At 54.8% G+C, this 21667-nt stretch overlaps 1 protein-coding gene across 1 annotated transcript; it reads right to left on the reverse strand.

Moving 5' to 3' along the window:
* Nucleotides 1–411: 411 nt before the first annotated feature.
* ATP13A1 (ATPase 13A1) lies at nucleotides 412–17006 on the reverse strand. Its single transcript, XM_030305413.1, has 26 exons — nucleotides 16596–17006; nucleotides 14245–14334; nucleotides 13920–14110; nucleotides 11498–11570; nucleotides 11126–11281; nucleotides 10894–10963; nucleotides 10710–10816; nucleotides 10092–10221; nucleotides 9910–9965; nucleotides 9197–9323; nucleotides 8982–9119; nucleotides 8781–8901; nucleotides 8271–8428; nucleotides 7707–7882; nucleotides 7525–7635; nucleotides 6396–6521; nucleotides 5447–5555; nucleotides 3835–4034; nucleotides 3656–3752; nucleotides 2760–2920; nucleotides 2576–2690; nucleotides 2287–2483; nucleotides 1346–1488; nucleotides 1036–1147; nucleotides 807–950; nucleotides 412–721 (listed from the first exon to the last, which is right to left on the reverse strand). The coding sequence occupies exons 1-26, from the start codon at nucleotides 16989–16991 to the stop codon at nucleotides 611–613; spliced, it is 3615 nt and encodes a 1204-aa protein (XP_030161273.1). The 5' UTR covers nucleotides 16992–17006; the 3' UTR covers nucleotides 412–610.
* Between the last annotated feature and the right edge of the window lie 4661 nt (nucleotides 17007–21667).

Consider the following 21667-nt stretch of genomic DNA (forward strand, 5'->3'; position numbering starts at 1 on the left):
GGTGATGGCACTTGTGTGGCATGGGACCCCAATGAGTGTGACCCGAGCTACTATTTGCAATGATTCGGATTGAACTTCCTCCCATCTATGACATCATGAGAGAAAGGCATGCTGTTTTTTACATATTACTGAAAAACAGAAAATGCCATTGATCCCCAAACTCCCCCCCTAGTGCCTGAGGGACCAAAACATGAAGCTGAGAGACCACGGAAATATGGAGGTGCTTGTCAAATTAGGAAAATATGCACAACTCTCTGGACTTGGAGCTTGGCCCTTCTAAGTGCTGAATGTATTACAGAGACTGTCATTAATAATCTCACGGCTCCTGAGGAGGGTGCTGGGACCCTGCTCAGTGACTGCCCAGCCCCACAACGACCCCTTCTGTGGTGCAGACAGAGGTGGAGGCAGGGCTTCTTAAAATCATGGATGCGGCTTTATTTACCAAAGGTGCCAGCCCAGGGCTGGTTCTGCCAGCCAGGCCCTCAGATGGCTGTGGGGGATAGGGGGTGTCCCAGCTCAGATCAGTCCTGGTGGCCACTGGGGCAGTGTTCCCTCTTGGGGCTTCCGCCCGGCGGCACCAACGTGGGCAGCAGGTGCCGGCACCGCCATCTCAGGAAGGCACTTTCAGCTTCGGGGTCCCCAGGAAAAACTGCAGGACACGGTCGGCCAGGAGCGCCAGGCAGAAGTCCAGGAGCAGGACCTGGGCGATGACCAGCTTGAACTGCGGGGCAGGGAGCACTGGTGAGCTGGAAGCCCACAGTCGGGCCCAGGCTGAGTCGTGGGGCCACGTCCACGGGGCCACTCACCTCCACGGGGATGTCCACGAGGCCAAACTGACTGTTGAAGTCAGGTGAGGAGCCAAGGAGCAGGCCCACGATGGCCAGGAGTGACACAGCCAGGCTCCACACCAGGGGCCTGTTCTCTGGTAGGCTCTCCATGAACGGTGGGCCCTGTGGGGACAGATGGATGGACAGTCAAGTGCTGTGGGGGCCTAGAAAGTGGGCAGGGTGAACTCAGGCATGGGCTGGACCTCACTTTGTAGTTGATGGCAAAGGTGGCCATCTGCATGGCCATAGCCATGATGTACACGGTGCTGTTGACCAGGCTCGGCTCAAATTCCTTGTACAGGTCCACAAACTGCTCCTGCCTGCAGCAACACATGGGGGACAGGGCCACCCTATGACTCTCACCATCCCTGCACAGAGCCAGGGCTGTCCCTGGCTGACTCCACTGCCTGGCTGTGGTCACCACAGGGCAATGTCTGCGTGTGCATCCTTGTGCACCCTCCACCGCAGGGACACTGCCTTCCACCCCTCCCCAACCCCCATGCTGGGACAGCACTCACTTCTCAGGGCTCCGGGCCTGGGCTTCGCTGTACAGGTAGACGAGACTCAGGAAGTGCACACAGAACTGGAGCACGACCGTGAGGACAGTGTATAGGTTGAAGATGTTGGGCAGGGGCCGCTCTCGGGAGAGAGTCTTGAGGGGCTGTAGCAGCAGGGTGGGGGGTCAAGGTCCAGGCTCACCCTGGGCCTACTCTCCCACCCTGCCTCCTAGCAGGGCTCATGCAGAGAGCAGTCACCAAATCCTGGAGGTTATAAGTCAGTACCAGTCCCTGGAGTCCTGCTTGTCCCCCAGCACCTCAGTCTAGATGCCATCACACCCTCAGTCAATGCCTACACTCCACACAGCAGTCAATGGGCACTTAAAGTCCATCCTCTTTCCCCTTGTTCTACAATAAACCAAAGCCCTCTTTGGGGCCCACTGGGTGTGCATGGTTGACAACACCCACTTCCCACCCTCTCCAGCTTCCAGGGCCTCTTTTGCATCAGCCCATGCCAATCTATGACCTTTCTGCCTACTTCCTGGCCGGTTCCTTCATTCTGTAGGGAACCCTACGGGCTCCCCTGAATGACCACGAGGCTGTGCCCTGTGAGTCACTTTGTATTTTTCACAACACCGCACGCTTTGAGTGGTCTTAGTAATTATTTTCCCCATCTGTCCTCTCCTTGTCTGTGGGCTCTGTGTGGCCCACCTGAGACCCCAGCTGGCAGACAGTGCTGGGAACCGAGTTGTGCCACTCTGGGGAGTCTCAGCATGTACCTGCCCTGTCCCCTGATTCTCATCTGTGATGTGGGGATGACAGTTCCCACCCTGAGAGCTGCTGTGAGGACAAATGGATGACACGTGGTGGTGTCTTTAACAGCCCATCCTAGCTAGCCCAAAGAGGCAAAGGGACACGTGGGCTGGGGAGGGAACCCCAGCTTTGCCTGTGTCTCAGCCCACCTTGGAGCGGGAGATGAAGAGGAAGCAGCCGGCCAGCAGCAGCCCCTGCAGCGTGGCCTGGAAGTCACTGAACTTGACGCCCTCCAGGTAGAGAACACTCTGGCTATAGGCCAAGATGAGGGCATTGAGGGCCAAGATCTTGAACATCTGCAGCGTGGTCACCAGCGTGCAGCGGCCTTGCTTGATCACATGGCAGACTGCGGGGGGTGGGGGAGGAAGGTGTGGGCATGGGTGCCAATCAGGATAGGCCTGGGGTGGGCACGAGGGAGGGGCTGGGGATGGGACTCACTGCACTGGATAGAAGACAGCTTGGAGGTGAAGGGTGCAGCGATGCTGGCGTCCCCCAGCTTCACGATGGGTGTGCTCTCGTCCTCCAGTTCCCGGAGCACCTGGCTCAGGCGGTCCTGTGTGGTGGGCGACACGGGTGAGACATGGCCACCAGGGGATGCTGGTGCCCCCCTCCTGAGACTCACCCGCTGGGAGGCCAGCTGCTCCTCGGGAGGCGGGAGCCCCGACCTCTGCTTGGCCACCCTGGAAGTGGCCCGGACTCCACTGTTGCTCAGGACAGGGCTGTCTCGGGGTCGTCGTCGCCGTTCAACAACTCGCTCGGGGGCGTTGGCCAGGAGTGCCACACCTGGGGGAGAGGCATGTGATTGTATGTCTGGAGCCAGAAGGAGCCTGCCACTCAGGCCCCGTGCGGAGTACAGAGTGCAGAGTCTGCTCACAGGAGCCCCAACTTCCTCATCTTAGCCCATCTCCCCAGGGAGTGTCTCAGAGAGCATCTATCTTACTTTCCACATTTAGGAAGCAAAACCCAAATACACAAAACACAAAGGAGACAAAATGAACAGACTCCCTAAGTCTATTGCCAAGGATCGTAATTCTAAGACGTAACAGGTGATAAACACCACAGTTGACTAATAAATCAGTTAAGAATCTCGAAAGAGCTACAAGTATGCCAGATGAGTTTTTAAACATCAGCCCGATGACTATGTTCTGTTGACAGGAATCCAAGCCTGGCAAATGCCTCAGCTTCCATTTGTGCATCGCCACTTGTCCCATCTCTCGCTGGCCTTTGGCCCTCAGTGCCCACGTGGTCCCTGCGTGGGGCCGGGGGGCCTCAGCAAACCAAGCTGTGTCTGCCACATGGAGCCTCCCAGAGGCCCTGATGCCCTCACCTCACTCTTCCTCAGACACCTGTGTCCCTTCCAGGCCTGCAGGTCCCAGATCCCCAATCCCACTGGCCCCTGGCCCCCTCCCCAGTGCCTCCTCACAGAACTCGCTCAGTGACGTGTCTCTGAAGCTAAGCCTAAGCCCGTGCTGGCAGAACAGCGATGGAAGCGACAGTCCATCAGCTTGAGGGACTCACCCACGTCAGCATGCTTCAGGGCACCAACATCATTGGTGCCGTCGCCACACATGAGGGTCACGTAGCCCAGCTCCTTCAGGCTGGTGATGACAAACTCCTACGTGGGCAGAGATGGGCGGAGTGAGGGCTCTATGCCGCCCCCAGGGCCCCACCTGCCCCTCTGCCTCCTCTGTACACACCTTCTGTTTGGGGGCCACGCGGGCGAACACCTGCACATGGGGAATGAGGCGAAGCAGCTGCTGGGGGTCCTCGGACTGCAAGTGGGCCAGGCCGTCACCCGTGAGGCACAGGGCGTGCTCCAGGGCCAGCGCCTTTGGGGAGCCCCTAGCCAGGGGCAGTATGACACTGCCATCGATAGAGCGCCACACACAGGGTCGACCTGCAGGGCCAGAGCCCAGGGTCAGGGAGAGGGGTTCAGCCGCTCAGCAAATCCCCCTCACATGGACCTCACATATACGGTCCTAGTCTCATCTCCCTGAAGCATGTTCTTGCCCTCACCCCTCTTTATCCCTACCAACCGGGTCCACACCTGCAGCCCAGGAACCCCACAGATTGTTCACAGAACCCTCCCATACAAAGGATTCAAGAACCCAGAGCCTAGGCCACTGGCCTGAGACCACATGACAGTCAGATTCAAATCCAGACAGCCTGACCTCAGGGGCAAGGCACCCCTACCCCTGGGGCCTGCCTGAAACCTTCCTCTCCTAGGGCCTGGACACCCTGAGTCACTTCCTCGGGCCAGACACTGCTTACCAACCACTTCCTCTTTCTAGATGGCTGGCCTAAACGTGGATGCTGAGTGACAAGGACGGCTGAGGGAGGCCTTCTGGCACTGCATGGCTCATCCTGGGCTGTCCTGGCTAGGAGGGAAACCAGCCTCCACGTGCCTTTTGTCGTGGCCATTTTGTTAGAGCAGCTTCATCTGCCAATCAACAGTCCCGACAGCCACCTCTGGGCCACCTGCCTACAATCCCTGGGCTCTGGAAGACCATAGTGCCTGGGGCTGGGACAGAGACGACAGAGATCTGGCACTAACGCATTGACTGGAAGGGCTGGGAGATTCTAGAATCCAGCACAGTTCCCAAAGCTGCAACCTCCTCTGATCTGCAGCCTGGTGACATTCCGATGCATGTCATTCCCCAGCCAGACGCCATCCCTTGGCATCTAACAGACCCCACACCCCACCAGCCGGAGGTGCTGGGGCTGGATGTGCCCCTCAATGGACTCTACCCTTGGGCACCACTTGCAGCCAATTTGGTTACTCAGAAATGACCAGAGGCCATGAGCTCTGGAGTCAGGACACCTGGGAGCAAATCCTCCAAGTACCACTGAGCGACTGAGGTCGATGAGTTTACTTCTCTTTCCTTGTCTACAAAGTGGGGGCCCTAACAGCTGACCTTGTCAGTTTCCTCCTATGGGGTACGGAGATGACAAGGGTGGTAACGTGCACCACGCCCTCTGCCTGGGGTCTGGTCATGCCAGCATCCCCGTGCTTATGAGAACCCTCACCAGGTACGACAGCCTGCTGGCCCCAAGGCAGGTGTGAGGACAGAAAACACAGACTGGCTGATGACAACCAACCACCCTGATTGTAAGTCATCACTGATCCTGGAACCAGTAGCTGCTCGCACGCTGCTGGACACACAGGTGTGGAACTCCCTGGCCAGGGGGCCTGAGCATGCCGACGAGGCAAGGCTATGTTCCTCAGGCCTGAAATCCAGGTGGGCCACCAGACAGGAGCTGTTCTTGGACTCAGGGTCCCCCAGAGCCCAGGGCTCCACGGTGCCTCACCTTTCTCTGTGGGAGGCTGCAGGATCAGCGTTTGTGCCTTTTCAATGAAGTGCAGTTCCTGAGCCACGTGGCAGGCAGTGAGCGGGTTGTCACCTGTGATCATGACCACCTGGCAAGAGAAGAGGGCTCAGTGGGGCAGGGCTCAGCAGGTCAAACTCCAGCCTGGAGACCTGGTGATCGAGTCCCCTCTAGAGGTCACAGAATGAGGTCTTGGTCTCCTAATGCAGAATGGGTTCCAGGGGCCACAATCCACCCCAACTTGGTGGCATTTTATGCAAATAATTCATGTATGCATGTCTTTCTGAAAACACTCAAGCCTTTTCTGTAATACAAACTAAGAACCAGCTACTGGTGTGGACCCCCTTGGCTTGGTAGCTGCCCCAGGCAGAGGGGAACAGATGCTCCAGCCTTTGCACTTAGGGCCCAGTGATGGGAAGACGGGCTGTGATTGCTGAGAGCCAGGTGGGTGCCGCTCATGTCACCACCTCTGTGACTGCTCACTCACCTCCCACATTCTAAACTGCATCCTGAGTCCCAAACTAGAAAACAGAAACCACAGGACAGATGGATGCGGTCTGTCTGGGAAGTGCCTCTGTATCCCCTGTCCCAGCTCCAGCTCTTCCTGTCTAGGATGGGGTGGAGTGGGGGAACTGCCCTTGCATCCCAAGGATGCTGAGGGCCAAGGAAGCAACTTGAGATGGGTGGGCACAGGCCGGGTCCCAAGGCATCCTCAAGCCTGGAAAAGCGTTAGCACCAGAGCTGTGACGGAGCTCGGCTGAAATCCAAGAAAGACGTCCTTGCTATTGAGACCTGGATACCCACTCAAACCTGCCCCACTGAGGGGAGAACTGTCCTCTACTGTCACATCCCCCTCTCCAGAAGGAACAAAGACCCACCCACCCGTCAGGCCACCCTTGGGGCCCAATGGGGAGGTGTGTGGCAGCCATACCCGGTGGGACGCATTCTGGATCTCACGGATCACAGCCTTGGAATCGGCCTTCAGCGGGCAGGAGACCACAATGAAGCCAACGAACTTGAGGTTACACTCCAAGGCCTCCCGTTTGACTTCCCGGGCCTGTGTGGGGACACAGGGGTGCCTTACAACCCATCCCCCCATCACTTCTGAGCTGGTAAGGGAGGTCAGGGAAGACCCCATCTTTACAGGAGGAACATGTGAGGGTCAGAAGCTGAGAAGTGGGGAGGGCAACCCACAGGGGCTCAGCAGTGCTGTGTGGTTTCCCCACCGTGGGGCCTTTCCTCCCTACGTGGGCAACAGCAGGGCACGGAGCCCCTGTGACTCAGCCTCCCAGACAACAAAGTCAGACACTCCTTTGTTAATCACTGAGCACACACTCACCCTGTTCCTCCTATCAGAAACCCAAACCTCCTGCCCTCACAGAGCTTGCCTACTACCAGAAGCGATGTGAAATAAAATCACAGAAACCAGAGCACTAACTGCCATGAGAAAGGACAGCAGGGGAACGAGACAGACAGACTCAGGGAGTGGCATCAAGCAGGGCGGCTCTGAACGTAAGCCCACAATCTGGTGCGCACTCTGGAAGAATCTCTCAGCTGCCAGGTGTTAAGTGGACTGGATGAGGGCCCAGGTGGAAGCAGATAAAGGAGGAGGACTGACCGTGGAGGGGGAGAAGAAAGCCGATGACCGATGTGACGATGTAGGGCGTGAACGAGAGCTGGAGGCGCCCAAAGACCACACAGTGACAGGGTGGTTGGACAGGGTAGGGGCAGAACTGGGATGGAGACAGGAATCCGAGGTGCTTCCTGGTGATCCTTGGGGAGGTGTGAGGACCCAAGGGTGTAGGGGTAGGAAGCTGGATGGAGGCGGGGCTTGGTTGTGCTCAGCAGAAGTGGCCTCAGGGGCCAAGATGGGATGGGGTCCCATAAGGGACAGGGCACACAGTGGGGAAGAAGGGACCAAGGACCGAGTGCCACCCAGGGCCTCCAAAGGTAGAGACATGGGAAGAGAAAGAAGGAACCATGCCTGCTCATAGTGGCGCTGACGGGAACAGAAGGCGGTGAGGACAAGGGGCCAGCAGGTGGAGAGCCTGGGCCCTTACCTGCTGGTGGGTGAGATGCCCCAGCTCCTTGTACCCCAGCGCCAAGACTCGGGCTCCTTCCCGGGAAATCTCCGTGTGGATGTGGTGGTAGTCAGGTGGGCACTGGGCGAACTGCAGGGAACGCGGGGGGATGTCACCGACCGCCCCGCGCCCCCCTTCCCCCTGGGCCGGGGCTGGCTCACCATGGAGTGCAGGGTTTCGGGGGCCCCCTTCACAGCCGCAATGTAGCAGAGATCAGTGGAGCCTAGCTTCTCATAGGAGGCGAGCACGGACATTCGCTTTAGGGCACTGGCAAAATGAAAGCGCTGGTGAATTTTCAGCCCCTGAGTTTTAATACTTCGGGGGAATACTTTCTCATCTGGAAACAAATAAGTACGAATCCTGAGGGCCTTCGCTCCAAAGAGGCAGCCAAGCCCCCGCCTCCCCCTTCCACCCCTCTCTTCCCCCCACCCCCAGACCCAGGGCCTGCAGGTGGGGGTTGGGGGGAGGCTCCTCACTCCAGGTAGGGTCAAGGCTGAGAGACCTGTGCTCAGAGGACCCTGCCTGTGACTTCTGGCAGGGTGGGGCAGGCTCTACTCCCACGGGCATGGACTGTCTCAGGTCAGAGGTGAGCCTGTGCCCACCCACCTAGGGGAACATCACGGTTATAGGCCTGCCTGCCCGAGGTGGACACACAGGTGTCTCCGAGGGGTGCAGCCCGCCCACCCAGGGGTGTGAGAACTGGGCCCAAAGCTCCAGCCCCTCACCTTTGGTCAGCGTCCAGTCCACAGCTGTCAGCATAGCCTTCTCAAGTGGATCACCCACAAGGGTGCCATCATCCAGCTGCATGAGGGAGTGGCATGAGGCCAGGGCACGGTGTGTCTCTACAGGGATGTTAGACACAGGAGTGACCTCCTTCCCGTCTCTGCAAAGAGAGGAAACCGCTTGTTATGGAGTGGAGGGACTCTTGGGACTTGCTAGCCACGATGAGGGATGGGCCTCCACTCTGTGCCAGTCACTACAGGGGCTGAGACGCATGGTCTTGGTCTTCGTGCCAACTGTGCCCATCTCAGAGACGGCTCTAGGGATCGTATGGCTGCTTGGGGTGGGAGCTGAGCCTCCACACTGCTGTCACATTGAAGAGTACACGGGGACTCCCCTCTGCCGCCTGATCAAACTTCAGTGGTCCACTGTGGGGATCTGGGTGGGTGCCGTCTGTCCCTTGAGCTCCCAGAAAGCCACCTGCTAGGGGAGAGGCCCAGGCCCCCCATGCTCACCTGAGCCCGGCCACCCCACGAACGACTAGGCTGTCGCTAGTCAAGGTCCCTGTCTTGTCGAAGCAGCACACCTCTACCTTGCCGGCAAACGGGATCCGGAAGGGCTCCGTGCAATACATGTCTGGGAAGGGGAGGAGCCAGGGTCAGGGGCTCTGCCAGGCCCCGGCCCGCTAGGCACCCAACCCTGTCCCAGGCACTCACAGAGCTTGGCCAGGGCAATGAGGGAGGTGTTGACAGCCAGAGACAACTCGATGGGCAGCTCAGGGGGCACGACCGAGGTGAGGATCAGTGTGCATTCCAGAAACAGCTTGTAGCGGTTCCGGCTGGGGTCCTTGGTGCCTGCGGAGACAGGGCCTGCCAGCCTGGGGGCCATGGGGACAGATCCCAGCAGACAGGTGAGGGGCCACAGTGCATACCTTCAATCCACACGTAGGCAGCTGCTGCGATGGCGAAGACCAGGAGGAAGAGGATGAAGATAAAGGTCTCCAGGTTGTTTGCAGTCACCCTCTTGACTCCAAAGAGGATGGTTCGAAGCAGCTTGCCCTAGAAGGACAGGGGGTTAGAGGCCTTTCCTGGCATGGGGGTGTGGGGGTGTGGGGTAGGGGTGGCCTCCAGCATCTGACAGCACAGAGAGTCAGAGTATCCCTCTGCTGATGGGGAGGGCCTGCCCTGGGCCCACCATGAGTCCTGCAGCCGTGACACAGGGACCACACAGGTATGTGGGAGGCTGCAACTCAGCTAACGGTTATAGAGACCAGTGGCCAAAAACTGGGGGTTAGGGAAAGAAGTGGTTTAGATGGGGGACTGGGTTTTCCAGAGGGAGGTCCGGCCATCACCTCTACCAGGCAGCCCTCATGCCATTTTAGTGAAGAGTTTATGAGCATGACTCTGTACACCATCCCAATGTGTGTGGCAACAGCCCGTTCTCTGTCTGTGCTCCCCACCAGAAGCTCAGCTGAGGACAGCGGGCTCAGTCTAGGGTTTGCCTCTGCACCCTGCCCCGAACCAGTACCCTCTGTCAGAGTAAGCCTGTGGCGGGGATGTTCTGGGATCCATAAGAGCCACTGTCTCAATTGTCTGCCTCTTGCCCTGGGGCCCACCCACCCCAGAGCCAGACAAGGGGCCATACCTGGGACGTGTTGAATCCGGTCCTGAGGACGTAGGCCACGCACCCATTGTCAACTGCTGCAGAGACAAACAGAACGAGCATCACTTGTATCTGTTCGTCCCGACTCCCGCACAGCCAAGCAGGTGTTGAGGGGGTGGGGACGGTGGGGCCAGAACACCCCCGGATCTCCCCAAGGCACCTACGCTTCAGGCCCGTGGTGGCCTTCTGTGGGGGGATGTGCTGTACCACCTTGGTGCCCCCAAAGATGACGTGGAGCCGGGAGTCGGCCTGGAGGTCCAGCACCCGGTCAGGGCTGAGGTCTTCAATGGGTTCCTGAGGAGAAAAGAGAGGATGGTGAGGGCGCTCTCACCTCGGCCTCCTTCTCCATCCCCAGTCTCTCAAGAGGGGGCCCCTGGGGCTGGGTTGGGCCACTCTGACCCTCACAGGGTTCACAGCCTGACCTCGTCTTCTCCCCACCTGCGTGTGCGCATCCACTCCTCGGGATCCCCCAACTGGCCTCACTCGGGGTTCACGCTCTCCTGGTTTCTCTTGGCCCACCCTAGTCCGACATCCCTGGTCCCTGGCCTGGACAACCCCCAACGACCTTGGCCTCTCTCTTCACCACCCAGCTCCCCTTCGTTCAGGGTGCAGACCCCCCCAGGAGAGCCGGCAGCTCCATCTAGGCACCGCACCTCCTCTGGCCTCCTCCAGCCGTGCCTAGGCAGGATCCCGGCCTAGCGACCAGCCCTCTCCCTGCTCCACGAATGAGACAGTGAGGCACGTGAGTACACCGAGCACGACCCCTACTCCCCACCCAGCACCTTCATCTGTGGCACCGACTCCCCTGTGAGCATGGCCTCGTCCACGATGCAGCGGCCGCGCAGCAGCAGCACGTCACAGGGCACTAAGTTCTCCTGTGGGGAGCGGCCTGCGGGAAGGGGCGGGAGGGTTGGACGGAAGCCGAGAGAAGGGCTCCCGCCAGGACGGAACAGAGCTGTGCCTCACCGATTGACACAATGTCTCCGGGAACGATCTCATCGCTGGCGATGGGCCTCCACTTCCTGCTGCGGTAGACCTGGGTGGAGGGGAGGTGCACTCAGCTCTGCCTCTTGAGAGGGGGCACGATGCAGGTGCACGCCGAGAGCCGACCTCACCCTGCCCTCGCTCCACGCCCACCCTGAGACTGGCAGGTGCCCCCCGCACCCCCCCACCCAGCAAGTCTCCCTGTTGGCCACACCTGGATCATGTGAGGCTTGTTGCCCATCTTCCGGATCTCTGACATGTTCCTCATCTGCTGCTGCACCAGGGAGGCCTCGAAGGCCACCAACATGGAAAGTGTGAAGACGCTGTAGTACCAGTACTCATCCAGACACCAGAGCCCCACGCAAAAAACCTGCAGGACACAGCCTGTGTGTCCACACCCCCGCCCATCCATCCACGGGAGCACACGAAGATGGACACCTGAGGAGGCTGGGAAAGCACACCACGGGCTGTTCTACCCACGGCCCAGGCCCGTGCAGACAGATTTTCAGGTGTGGAGAAAGGAGACTGCTCTGGCTGTGGAAGGCCCAAGGAACAGGGTGGGGGGAGAGCCCAAGCTGCTGTTTACCTGGAACACAAAGAAGGGTGCTGTGGCTCTCTCCTTGAACAGCTCTGAGAAGTCAGGCACCACCATCTCGGCCCTGCAAGAGACCAGACCCCACATCTTGTTCACAGCGTGAGGCCTCAGGAGCCCCTCGGGAAACAAGGAGCCAGGAGGGACAGTCCACTCGACTGTGACTAGCATGCTAACTGCTGCCAGCCCTCTGCTCTACAGAACCCAGGTGAAGCTTCTGAATCAGCGACAGGTTGTTCAGGTAGCCACGCACTCAAGCAGGGTTAGTGCAAGACAGAACCGGTCATCAGACTGGGTGACAGCAGGCAGAGAAGGAGTACCTGACTGTGGGATGGGGGCCCTGAAGCTGTGCAGAAGAGGCCTGGCTGTGGGGTATTGTGGGGTCCCCTGGGGGCTGAGCCCCACCCTGATTTCGAGAGGGGAGGTCTGGAGCTGAAATTTCCCCCAAACTCCCTCAACGAAAGCCCCAGAATTTGAGGAGTGGGGCTTAAGGGTGTGTTCTGCGGCACTGTGTGTGATAGCCCAGCCGGGCCAGGGAACAAGCCAGGTCAGCCTGGGTCCTCCTCGCCCTGCCCTTAGAGATGAGTACTAGAGGTGAGATTCGAGAAAAAGAATCCACTGTGATAAAAACAAACAACAACAACCGGGGCCCATTCTGCATTGTCAGGTGACTTTGCATGAGGCAGGAAGGTGTGCAAGGGGACATCCCATGCCACCATCAAGGCTGACCTTAAGCAGGGAAATAAGTAAAAAATTTCTTATAAACCTTCCCACTACGTTGCTATTTGAAATAATACATCTGTATTTTTAACATTTGCTTATTCCGAAAGTGAGACTGTGTGTGCACCTGCATGTGTGTAAGCACAGGGGAGGGGCAGAGAGAGGGAGAGAGAGAATCCTAAGCAGGCTCTGTGCTGACAGCGCGGGATCGATTTGGGGGGGATCGATCTCACAAACCCCAAGATCATGACCTGAGCCAAAATCAAGAGTCAGACGCTTAACCAACTGAGCCACCCAGGTGCCAACCCCCCCCCCAACCCACCCCGCCCCTGCTGCCACCATCTGTAATTTTTAAAAAGCAATGAAGTCAGGGAAGAATTCCCTAAAGGGTCTAAGGATTTTCAGGTCGAGGATGATTATCATGGTGGCAGGGACAGGGGCTCTGAAGTCCAGCTCTGCCCCCACCCAGTAGCGTGTCGGCACTGGTGGTTTCGGTGACTGAAGAGAAAGCACATACGTACAAGGCAGCTGGCATCCTGCCTGGCACAAAAGAGAGCCAGGGTGATCACTAACAATTCCTTTTACCACTCTTCCTGAAGTGTTGGGAAAAATACGAGGACAAAGGTGACAACTTACACTCAGGAAAAAAACTTAAAAACAAAGAGAAATAGGACACCTGGGTGGCTCAGTGGGTTAAGCATCTGACTTTGGCTCGGGTCACGAACTTGAGGTTTCTGAGTTCGAACCCTGCATCGATTCTCTCGCTCTCTCTCTCTGCCCTTCCCCTACTTGTGAGTGCACGTGTGTGTTCTCTCTCAAAATAAATAAACTCCAAAACAACAGGGGCGCCCGGGTGGCTCAGTCACTTGAGCATCCGACTTTGGCTCAGGTCGTGCTCTCACGGTCCGTGAGTTTGAGCCCTGCATCGGGCTCTGTGCTGACAGCTCAGAGCCTAGAGCCTGCTTTGGATTCTGTGTCTCCCTCTCTCTGCACCCCCCACCCCCCCACTCATGCTCTATCTCTCTCTCTCTCTCTCTGTCAAAAATGAGTAAGCTTAAAAAAAAAAATAAAACGACAAGACTAAAAAAAATAAATAAATAAGCCAGAGAAAAACTATAGTAATTACAAAACGAGGATCAACAGCCAACTCCGGGGCCTCAGGCCAGGCTCCCATGAAGAGCTGCACGCACTTCCGCTGGAGGGCCCTCCAGGGTCCCTGTCAGCAGGCCAGTTCAGGGGAGACAAGACTACAGCACATTTCTCAAAAGGTGCCCGCCATCTTCACCTGGGATGTATTGTTTATGTATTTATTTTTTTTAATGCTTATTCATTTTTGAAAGACAGAGAAAGACAGAGCACAAGCAGGGGTGGGGCGGAGAGTGAGGGGGACACAGAATCGGAAGCAGGCTCCAGGCTCCGAGGTGTCAGCACAGGGCCCGACACGGGGCTCAAACCCACAAACCGTGAGATCATGACCCGAGCCGAAGTTGGACGCTCAACTGACTGAGCCACCCAGGTGCCCCTGGGATGTATTGTTTAAAGGGTGACCTCCTCCACCCCACTTCCTAGGCACCCTGACGCGGGAGCGTGGCGGGGCAGAAATGGGAAAGGGGCCACTGGCGTGGCCAAGCGTCCCTGCCATGACCGTGGGCAGAGCTCCAGCCCTGTCAGAACACGGGGGCTCCCTGGGACTCACTTATTGCTCCCAAACTTCTTCTCGGCCGCGCGGATCTCAGAGTCCTCCTGGAAGCCTCTGTTGCTCTGGTAATATGAGAAGGCATTTCCCACAGGAAAGGCCACAGGGAGGAAGCGCTTCTTCTCCAGGGCATCGTAGGAATACTTGATCTTCTGGAATTCGAAGGACAGCACCTCTTGCCCATCTTCGCCCTGTGGGAGCAGAGGCATCTCTGTGGCAGAAGCCCCTAACCTGGGCGTGCCTGCCAGTGCCTGGGAGTCCACCCCCCCCCCCCCCCGCCCCTGCCCCAAACCCTGGGCTGGGCGGCCCAGCAGCAGGTCCCTACCTCATCCCGGTGGAGGGCCACAAGCTCGGTGGAGCCATTGTTGGGGGTCGGCACCACCTTCACGAAGGTTGCTTTGCTGGCGTCGTACTCCTGTGAGAGACAAAGTGCTGCTGCTGAGCCCTTCCCACCCCCCAGCTGCACAGCCCCCACCAGGGAGGCTGCACGCACCGCAGGTCTGGGCGCAGAACACGCCACTGGGCTCCGGAGGCTGGCCCGGCTGCTTCCCCATCTGTCACTGAGACATGGATACTACCTGACCACACTGCTGGTCTCGTGTCATAAAATCAGGAGTGATGGACAGCACCTGATGCCTGGGGCGCTGCTGAACTCAAACAGGAAGAAGGCCCCCCCGCATGAGATGCACCCTCAATGCACATGGGCCGAGCCCTGTCCCAGCCCGCTGGCCTGCTGCTGCTCTGCCTCCCCTCCTTTAACCGTTCATCACGTGTCCTGAAGTGACCAGGGACGACGAGGCAAGACTCGTCCTTGCCTCAGCTAAGGGCCTCTGCACGAGCCGTTTTCTCTGCCTGGAACATGCGGTCACACACTCAGCTTCAGGCCCTTGCTCAAATGTCACCTTCTTAGGAGCCCTCCCCTGGAGGAGGCTCCATGTAAAGGGCCCTCACAACACTCCTTTCCTCGTCCTGCTTTTTCCTTTTGAGCACTGATGGCTGAGTACGAGCTCTACCTCTCTCGCTAATGCCATGAAGGCAACGGCTTTCGTCTGCTTTGTTCGCTGCAGGCCCCTCAGCACCTATGACATGGAGGCGCCGGCTGGAGGTCAGTTAGCGCTCCCTCAAGCCCACGCTGCAGCCAGCTCGCGGCTGCTGGGCCAGCCCACTCAGCCCCTGGGACGTGTGTGTTTGTGCGGGGAGGCACCAAAGGGTGACCCTCAGTAGAAAGGCCCTGACCCTCGGGGCATTCACCGGCATGGAAGCAGGTGGAAAAGAACGACAAAGACAAAACATTAAGCGATGAACTTGGGGATGGGAATGCCGCGGAAAAAAAGTGCAAAGTGCTACGTGGGGCCGGCCCCACGCCAGGAAGGCTGCGGTCATTTCAGGCTCTTCTCACTGTGGAACGGGAGGTGGGTGTTACAGTTCTCGCTTTACACAAGGGTGAACTGAAACCCAGAGAGAAGCACCCGTCTGAGATCTCTGATCCCGGACCTGCCTGTCCTAACCCCATAGTCACTCAGCTCCTTGTCCTTCATCCCTGGAGAGGAAGTGAACAGTCACGTTTTTTACCTGCAGGCCAAAAGGCAGCTGGACGTTTGGGGAGAGACGTCACACTCTCTCCAATTTCCCTCCATTTTTGGTCCCTCATTGGAATCTTTCATTGTACTGACCTGAAGCCACCAAGCCCATAAGTTTGAGCCCCTCCCCTGGGATAAGGCTTGTTGGGGAAACGAGACTTTATTCTCTCAGAAGAGAAAGAGGACCCAGCCCATGTTTGCAGTCAAAGAGAGTGGACTTCTCTTTCTGCCGCCCTTAATGCTGCTCCCTTTCCCTCTCTTTCCAGCAGACACATGCCTGGGATCAAAGGGGAGACTGGCTGGACCTCAGTGCCCATGGCTCCAAACATGCCAGTGTCATCCAAGGCAGGCCCAGAGAGCGGTGGTGCAGTCACTGATAGTAACTGCTGGCCCAGGGCAGCTCTCCCTATCCAGATCCTGGCAGAAGTGCTACTGTGCTTCTAAAAGTGTGTTCTGAAAGAAGTCCTCATTGTCACCACACTCAGCTTGCAGGCAGGCATAAAGAGACAAAAAGCAAAAAGCACTTGAAGTCACTTCCTCACAAACTGCTCCTGCTCCTCTTAAATGCTTGCTATGATCAAAGTGCATTTCAACCTAATTTTGGTCCTAGTATGTGAGGGCCTGTAAACACCAGACAACAGAGCTCTCAAACCAACCTCCACAGACAAGTAAACTCACCCGGCGGGTCTAGCCTCACACTCTGAAAACCAAAGTAGTAGACAGAGACACAGGGGAAGAAAGTAGGACCGTTTCTGGAAGCAACCTAGTACTTGCTATTACGGTCGCTAGCATTAACAAGCCATAACAAAGAAGAACATATGTCGGATCCTACGCTGAGCTTTTTATAGATATTAGCTTCCCGAGCCTAAATGACCACACCAAGGAGGGATTCCAGAAAAAGGAAATAACCTGCGTCAGGGTCGCACAGCAAGTCAGTAGTAGGGCCAGGGTTTGGACACCCAGAGGGCAACGCTGGGGACTCAGGCCCAGCAAATGGGAAGCCCGGGATGGAGTGGGGACCTACACAAACGTCGTGACTGCGACCCGCCGCAAGGTTCGACCGAGTCGAGGGTCAGGCTCGTGCCCGAGCACTTACCGGGGTGCAGGTGAGCGCGCAGTGCGCGTGCACGGACCAATGCCCCGAGAGGACGGTGAGCGCGTGCGCGAGGCAGATGCTGGCGAGCACAAGCAGTGCGGCTTCGGGTATCTGCACCCAGCTGCTGCCCCAGCCCCAGCAGCCGGCGGCCGCGGCGCCCAGCCAGGCCGGGTAGAGCAGACCCGCGAACGGCAGCACCGTGAGGCGCCGCAGCAGTGCCAGCCGCCGGTACGGCCACACGGCAGCAACCAGCTCGTCACCGCTCGCTATGAGCGCCGGCCCGGCGGCGAGGAGGGTGCGCGGCTGCGGCCCGGGCTTGGGCTGCCCGCCGGGCCGGGCCCCGCAAGGCCTGGCCCCGCAAGGCACCGCGTTGCCCACCGCAGCCGCCGCCGCCATCTTTCCCAGCGCCGCACTCGCTTCCGGGCAGAGGCACCGCCTCACTTCCGACGGCTTACTTCCGGTGAACCTTGGGTGCCGCCATGGCAGCTGGGGCTAGGGAGAGCGGGACAATTGCAGAAGCTGCGTCCGGAAGTTGTTACTCAGGGCGCCGCCATGACAGGCTGAGGCCGGAAGGAGAGGTAGGGCGCGGCCATGACAGAGAAAGTCTTGAAAGGGCTAAGGCTGCCCCCACCGCCCTGCCACGCCGGACTGAGACCGGAAAAGACGAGGCTAGGCGGGCTGGGCCCCACCATGACAACTAAACCGGAACTGGGGAGCCCTTGTCCTAGGCTACCGAGCAATGGCCTGTTTGCGTATCAGGGGCGGAGCCTGGGCACTGCGGAGGCGGGGCCAATTACTGAAACGCAGGCATTCTGGGGGCGAGGCCAGGATCCGCCAAGGGGCGGGGTTTGTCACGGGGGTGGGGCTTGTTAAGGACAAGGGTCCTTGGTTGGTCTCGGCGCGGGGTCCCGGGGGAGGACAGGTGCTGACAGGCACACAGAACACAGGCACAGCTCACCAGAGCGATCATGAAATAATGGTTACACACACATGTTACTACTTTAACATAAATATACGAAAAATTGTTTATTTGAGATTACGTATGTTGTGTAATGTTTACTCTCCTGCTACTATTGCTTGAGCAAAACCACAATAGGGCTAATTAACAGCGGCAATTAGTAGTATTTGGTAGTACTACAAATAGAAAACATTGTTCCTCAAACAATATGTTTGAGAAAAATGTATAACAACGCTTCTATGTTTCTTTCCTCTCACATAAAAATTTATTTGAACTGCTTTTTAAACTCTTTATAGGATATTTATATTTGTAGGTTATATTGTTGCATATTCTTAGGGTAGTAACTGTAAGACTTTGTAAAAGGAGAACATAATAAATGCAGTAGGACTTCGTTAATATTCTTTTTTTTTTAATTTTTTTTAATTTTTGAGAGAGCGTGAGTGAGCAGGGGAGGGGCAGAGAGAGAGGGAGAGAGGATCCCAAGCAGGTGCTGCGCTGTTAGCTCAGAGCCAGATGCAGGGCTCCAACTCACCAATTGTGAATCATGACCTGAGCCGAAATTTGATGATAAATTGACTGAACTACCCGGGTGCCCCTTTAGTTAACATTGTATATTTAATGAAAGTAATGATGACGTTTCTTTCTGTCCCATTACACAGTAGAATATCTTTACTCTTTCAGTTTTCTTTTCCAATAATACTTATCTGAGTGGACTGCAACCCTTAGGACAGCTTTTTGTTTTATATAGTGATAAAACGAATGCAGTCAAAGGTGATATCACTGATTTGCTTCCCTGCTTTTATCAAGCCCACGGATTACTCAGATTCTTGGTGTCATTCTAATGTGATAACATGAAGCTGAATATTGTCTCAACTAAAGCCTTGGATTTTACTTGTTAGGTTTTTGACTTGGATAGTTTCTAGATCTTGAAAATAGGGTGCGTTTCTTTGTTCTGAAGACCCTATTCGTCAATCAGGTCTTTGCATCTATAAATTCATAATACATTGCTATCTGTGTCCAAAATGTTCATTATTTTTGAACACTCTAGAGCACATTGGATGTCATCGTAAGTTAAACCTCCCTTTCTCAGGGACAATGGTTTTTAAGCACATAGGTAATTTGAAATTGTGATATCAAAGCTAGACTCCAAATAGCTACTTTATTCAGAAAGAAACTGAAAATATCCTGTTAAATTTGTTGATTTAATTTTTTTAATTTAAAAAAATGTTTAAATTTTAGAAAAAAATTTGAGAGAGAGAGAGAGAGAGAGAGAGAGAGAGACCGTGAGTGGGGGAGGTGCAGAGGGAGAGGGAGAGAGAGAGAGAGAGAGAGAGAGAAAGAGAGAGAGAAAGAGAAAATCTTAAGCAGGCTCCACGCTCAACACAGAGCCCAACGTGGGGCTCTACCCCACGAGCCTGGGATCATGACCTAAGCTGAAGTCAAGAGTTGGAAGCTCAACTGACTAAGCCACCCAGGTGCCCCTTGACTGCCCATTTCTGAATACATTTTGAAATCTCAATCAGTCCTTATTGCAAAAAAGTGAGTCTTTTTTAGGCGCACCTGGGTGGCTCAGTTGGTTAAGCGTCCAACTTCAGCTCAGGTCACAATCTCACAGCTCATGGGTTCCAGCCCCACATCAGGCTCTGTGCTGACAGCTCAGAGCCTGAACCCTGCTTCAGAATTTGTGTCTCCCTCTTTCTCTCTACCCCTCCCCTGCTCACACTCTGTCTTTCTCTCAAAAATGAATAAATGTTTAAAAAAATGAGTGTTTTTTTTTTTTGCCGTATGAGGTTTTAGGAGCAGTCACTTCATACCTGTCTGGGCTCCTATGGCTTCTTCAAAGATCATTGGAGAGTTTTAGAGAAACAGTACCTAAGTTTCTGCTTTACTAGAATTGTTTTCTCCACTCTAATCTTCAATGCATTTCCAAATTAGAGGACATTTTTCTTTTGTCTATTTTGAAACTGATATTATGACGGTCAACTAAAAAAAACACCTTTTTTTCAAAGTTTATTTCTTTTATTTTTTTAAATTTTTTTTAACGTTTATTCATTTTTGAGAGACAGAGAGAGACAGAGCATGAGTGGGGAAGGGGCAGAGAGACAGGGCGTCACAGAATCTGAAGCAGGCTCCAGGCTCTGAGCTGTCAGCACAGACCCCGATGCGGGGCTCGAACCCACAAACTGTGAGACCATGACCTGGGCTGAAGTCAGATGCTCAACCAACTGAGTCACCCAGGCGCCCCTATTTCTTTTATTTTGAGAGAGAGAGTGTGCGAGAGAGAGAGGGAGAGAGAGAGAGAGGAGAATCCCAAGCAAGATCCACACTGCCGGCACAGAGCCCAAAGTGGGGCTCGAACCCATGAACTATGAGACCATGATCTGAGCCAAAGTCAAGAGTCAGATGCTTAACTGACTGAGCCACCCACGCCTTTATTAGAGCGGTTTTAGGTTCAAGCAAAATTGAGAGAAGGGTACATGATTTCCTATGTATCCTCTGCCACCTCAGATATATAGCACCCTGATTAGCAACATCCCTCACCAGAGTGGTACATTGTTACCAATAATCCCAGTGCCTGTAGTTCATCTTTGGGTTCACTCTTGGTCCTGTACATTTTATGGGTTTGGACACATAAGGAATGAATGTATCCATCATTACAGTTTCATACAGAGTAGTTTTACTGCCCTACAAGTCCACTGTGCTCTGTCTCCTCCTCTCTCCTTCTCTCACCTCCTGGGAACCACTGATCTTTAGTGTCTTCCATAGTTTTACCTTTTCCGTAATATATCATTGGAATCATACAGTGTGTCCCCTTTTCTGATTGGCTTTTTCCGCTTAGTAATATGAATTTATGGTTCCTCCGTATCTTTTTATGGCTTTATATCTCACTTGTTTTTAATGCTGCATAATATTCCATTATCAGTTTGTTTATCCATTCACATACATCTTGGGTCTTCCAAGTTTTGAATTATGAGTAAAGCTGCTATAAACATCTCTGTGCAGACTGTTTGCTCATTGATGGCTACATGGTGACTTCTAATTAATTCTCGACTTTATTGAGATATAATTGACACATATCATTGGGTAAATTTAAGGTGTACGATGTGATGATTTGGTGTATGTATATATTGCAACATGCCTACCACAATACAGTCAACACCCTTTTAACCCTTTACCTCACCATTTTTTAAGCTTATTTATTTTGAGAGAGAGAGAGCATCCCAAGCGGGCTCCATACTGCCAGCACAGAGTCCAATGTGGGCTCAACTCACAAACCGTGAGATCATGACCCAAGTCAAAGTCGGACACCTAACTGACTAGCCACCCAGGCGCCCTTCACCACTTTTTGTTGTTGTTACAGTGAGAACATTAGAGCTTTACTTTCATAGCCACTTTCAAGTATACAATATTGTTAATTATAGTCACCATAATGTATACTAGATACTCAGAATTTACATCTTATAACCGGAAGTTTATATTCTAACCGACATCTCTCCATTTCTCCCACTACTCGGCCCCTGGCAACCACCATTCTCTCGAGTTCCATGTCTTTAGGTTCCACACGTAAGTGAGATCATACAGTATTTGTCTTTATCTGTCTGACTTATTTCACTTAGCATAATGCCCTCAAGGTCCACAGGTCCAACCATGTTTCTACAAAAGGCAAGATTTCCTTCTTTGTGACTAGTATTCTAATACATATATTAGAATATTATATATATATATATAATCTCACATTTAGCTTTATATATAATATTTTCTTTATCCATTCATATGTTGGTGGACACTTAGGTTGTTTCCATGTCTTGGCTATTATGAGTAATGCTGTCATGAACATGGGTGTGTAACTATCTCTTTGAGCTAGCGATTTCATTTCCTTCAGACATATGCCCAGAAATGGGATTGCTGGTAGTTCCATTTTCAGTGTTTTTGAGGAGCCTTCATACAATTTTCCATAGTGGCTGTATCAGTTGACATTCCCACCTACAGTGCACAAGCGTTCTACTTTCCCCACGCCCTTGCCAACATTTGTTATCACATGTCTTTATTATAATAGTTACATTAACAGGTGTGAGGTGATATATCAGATCGGTTTCAATTTGCATTTCCCTGA

This window comes from Lynx canadensis, chromosome A2 (genome assembly GCF_007474595.2).
Source record: "Lynx canadensis isolate LIC74 chromosome A2, mLynCan4.pri.v2, whole genome shotgun sequence".
Lineage (NCBI taxonomy): Eukaryota > Metazoa > Chordata > Mammalia > Carnivora > Felidae > Lynx > Lynx canadensis.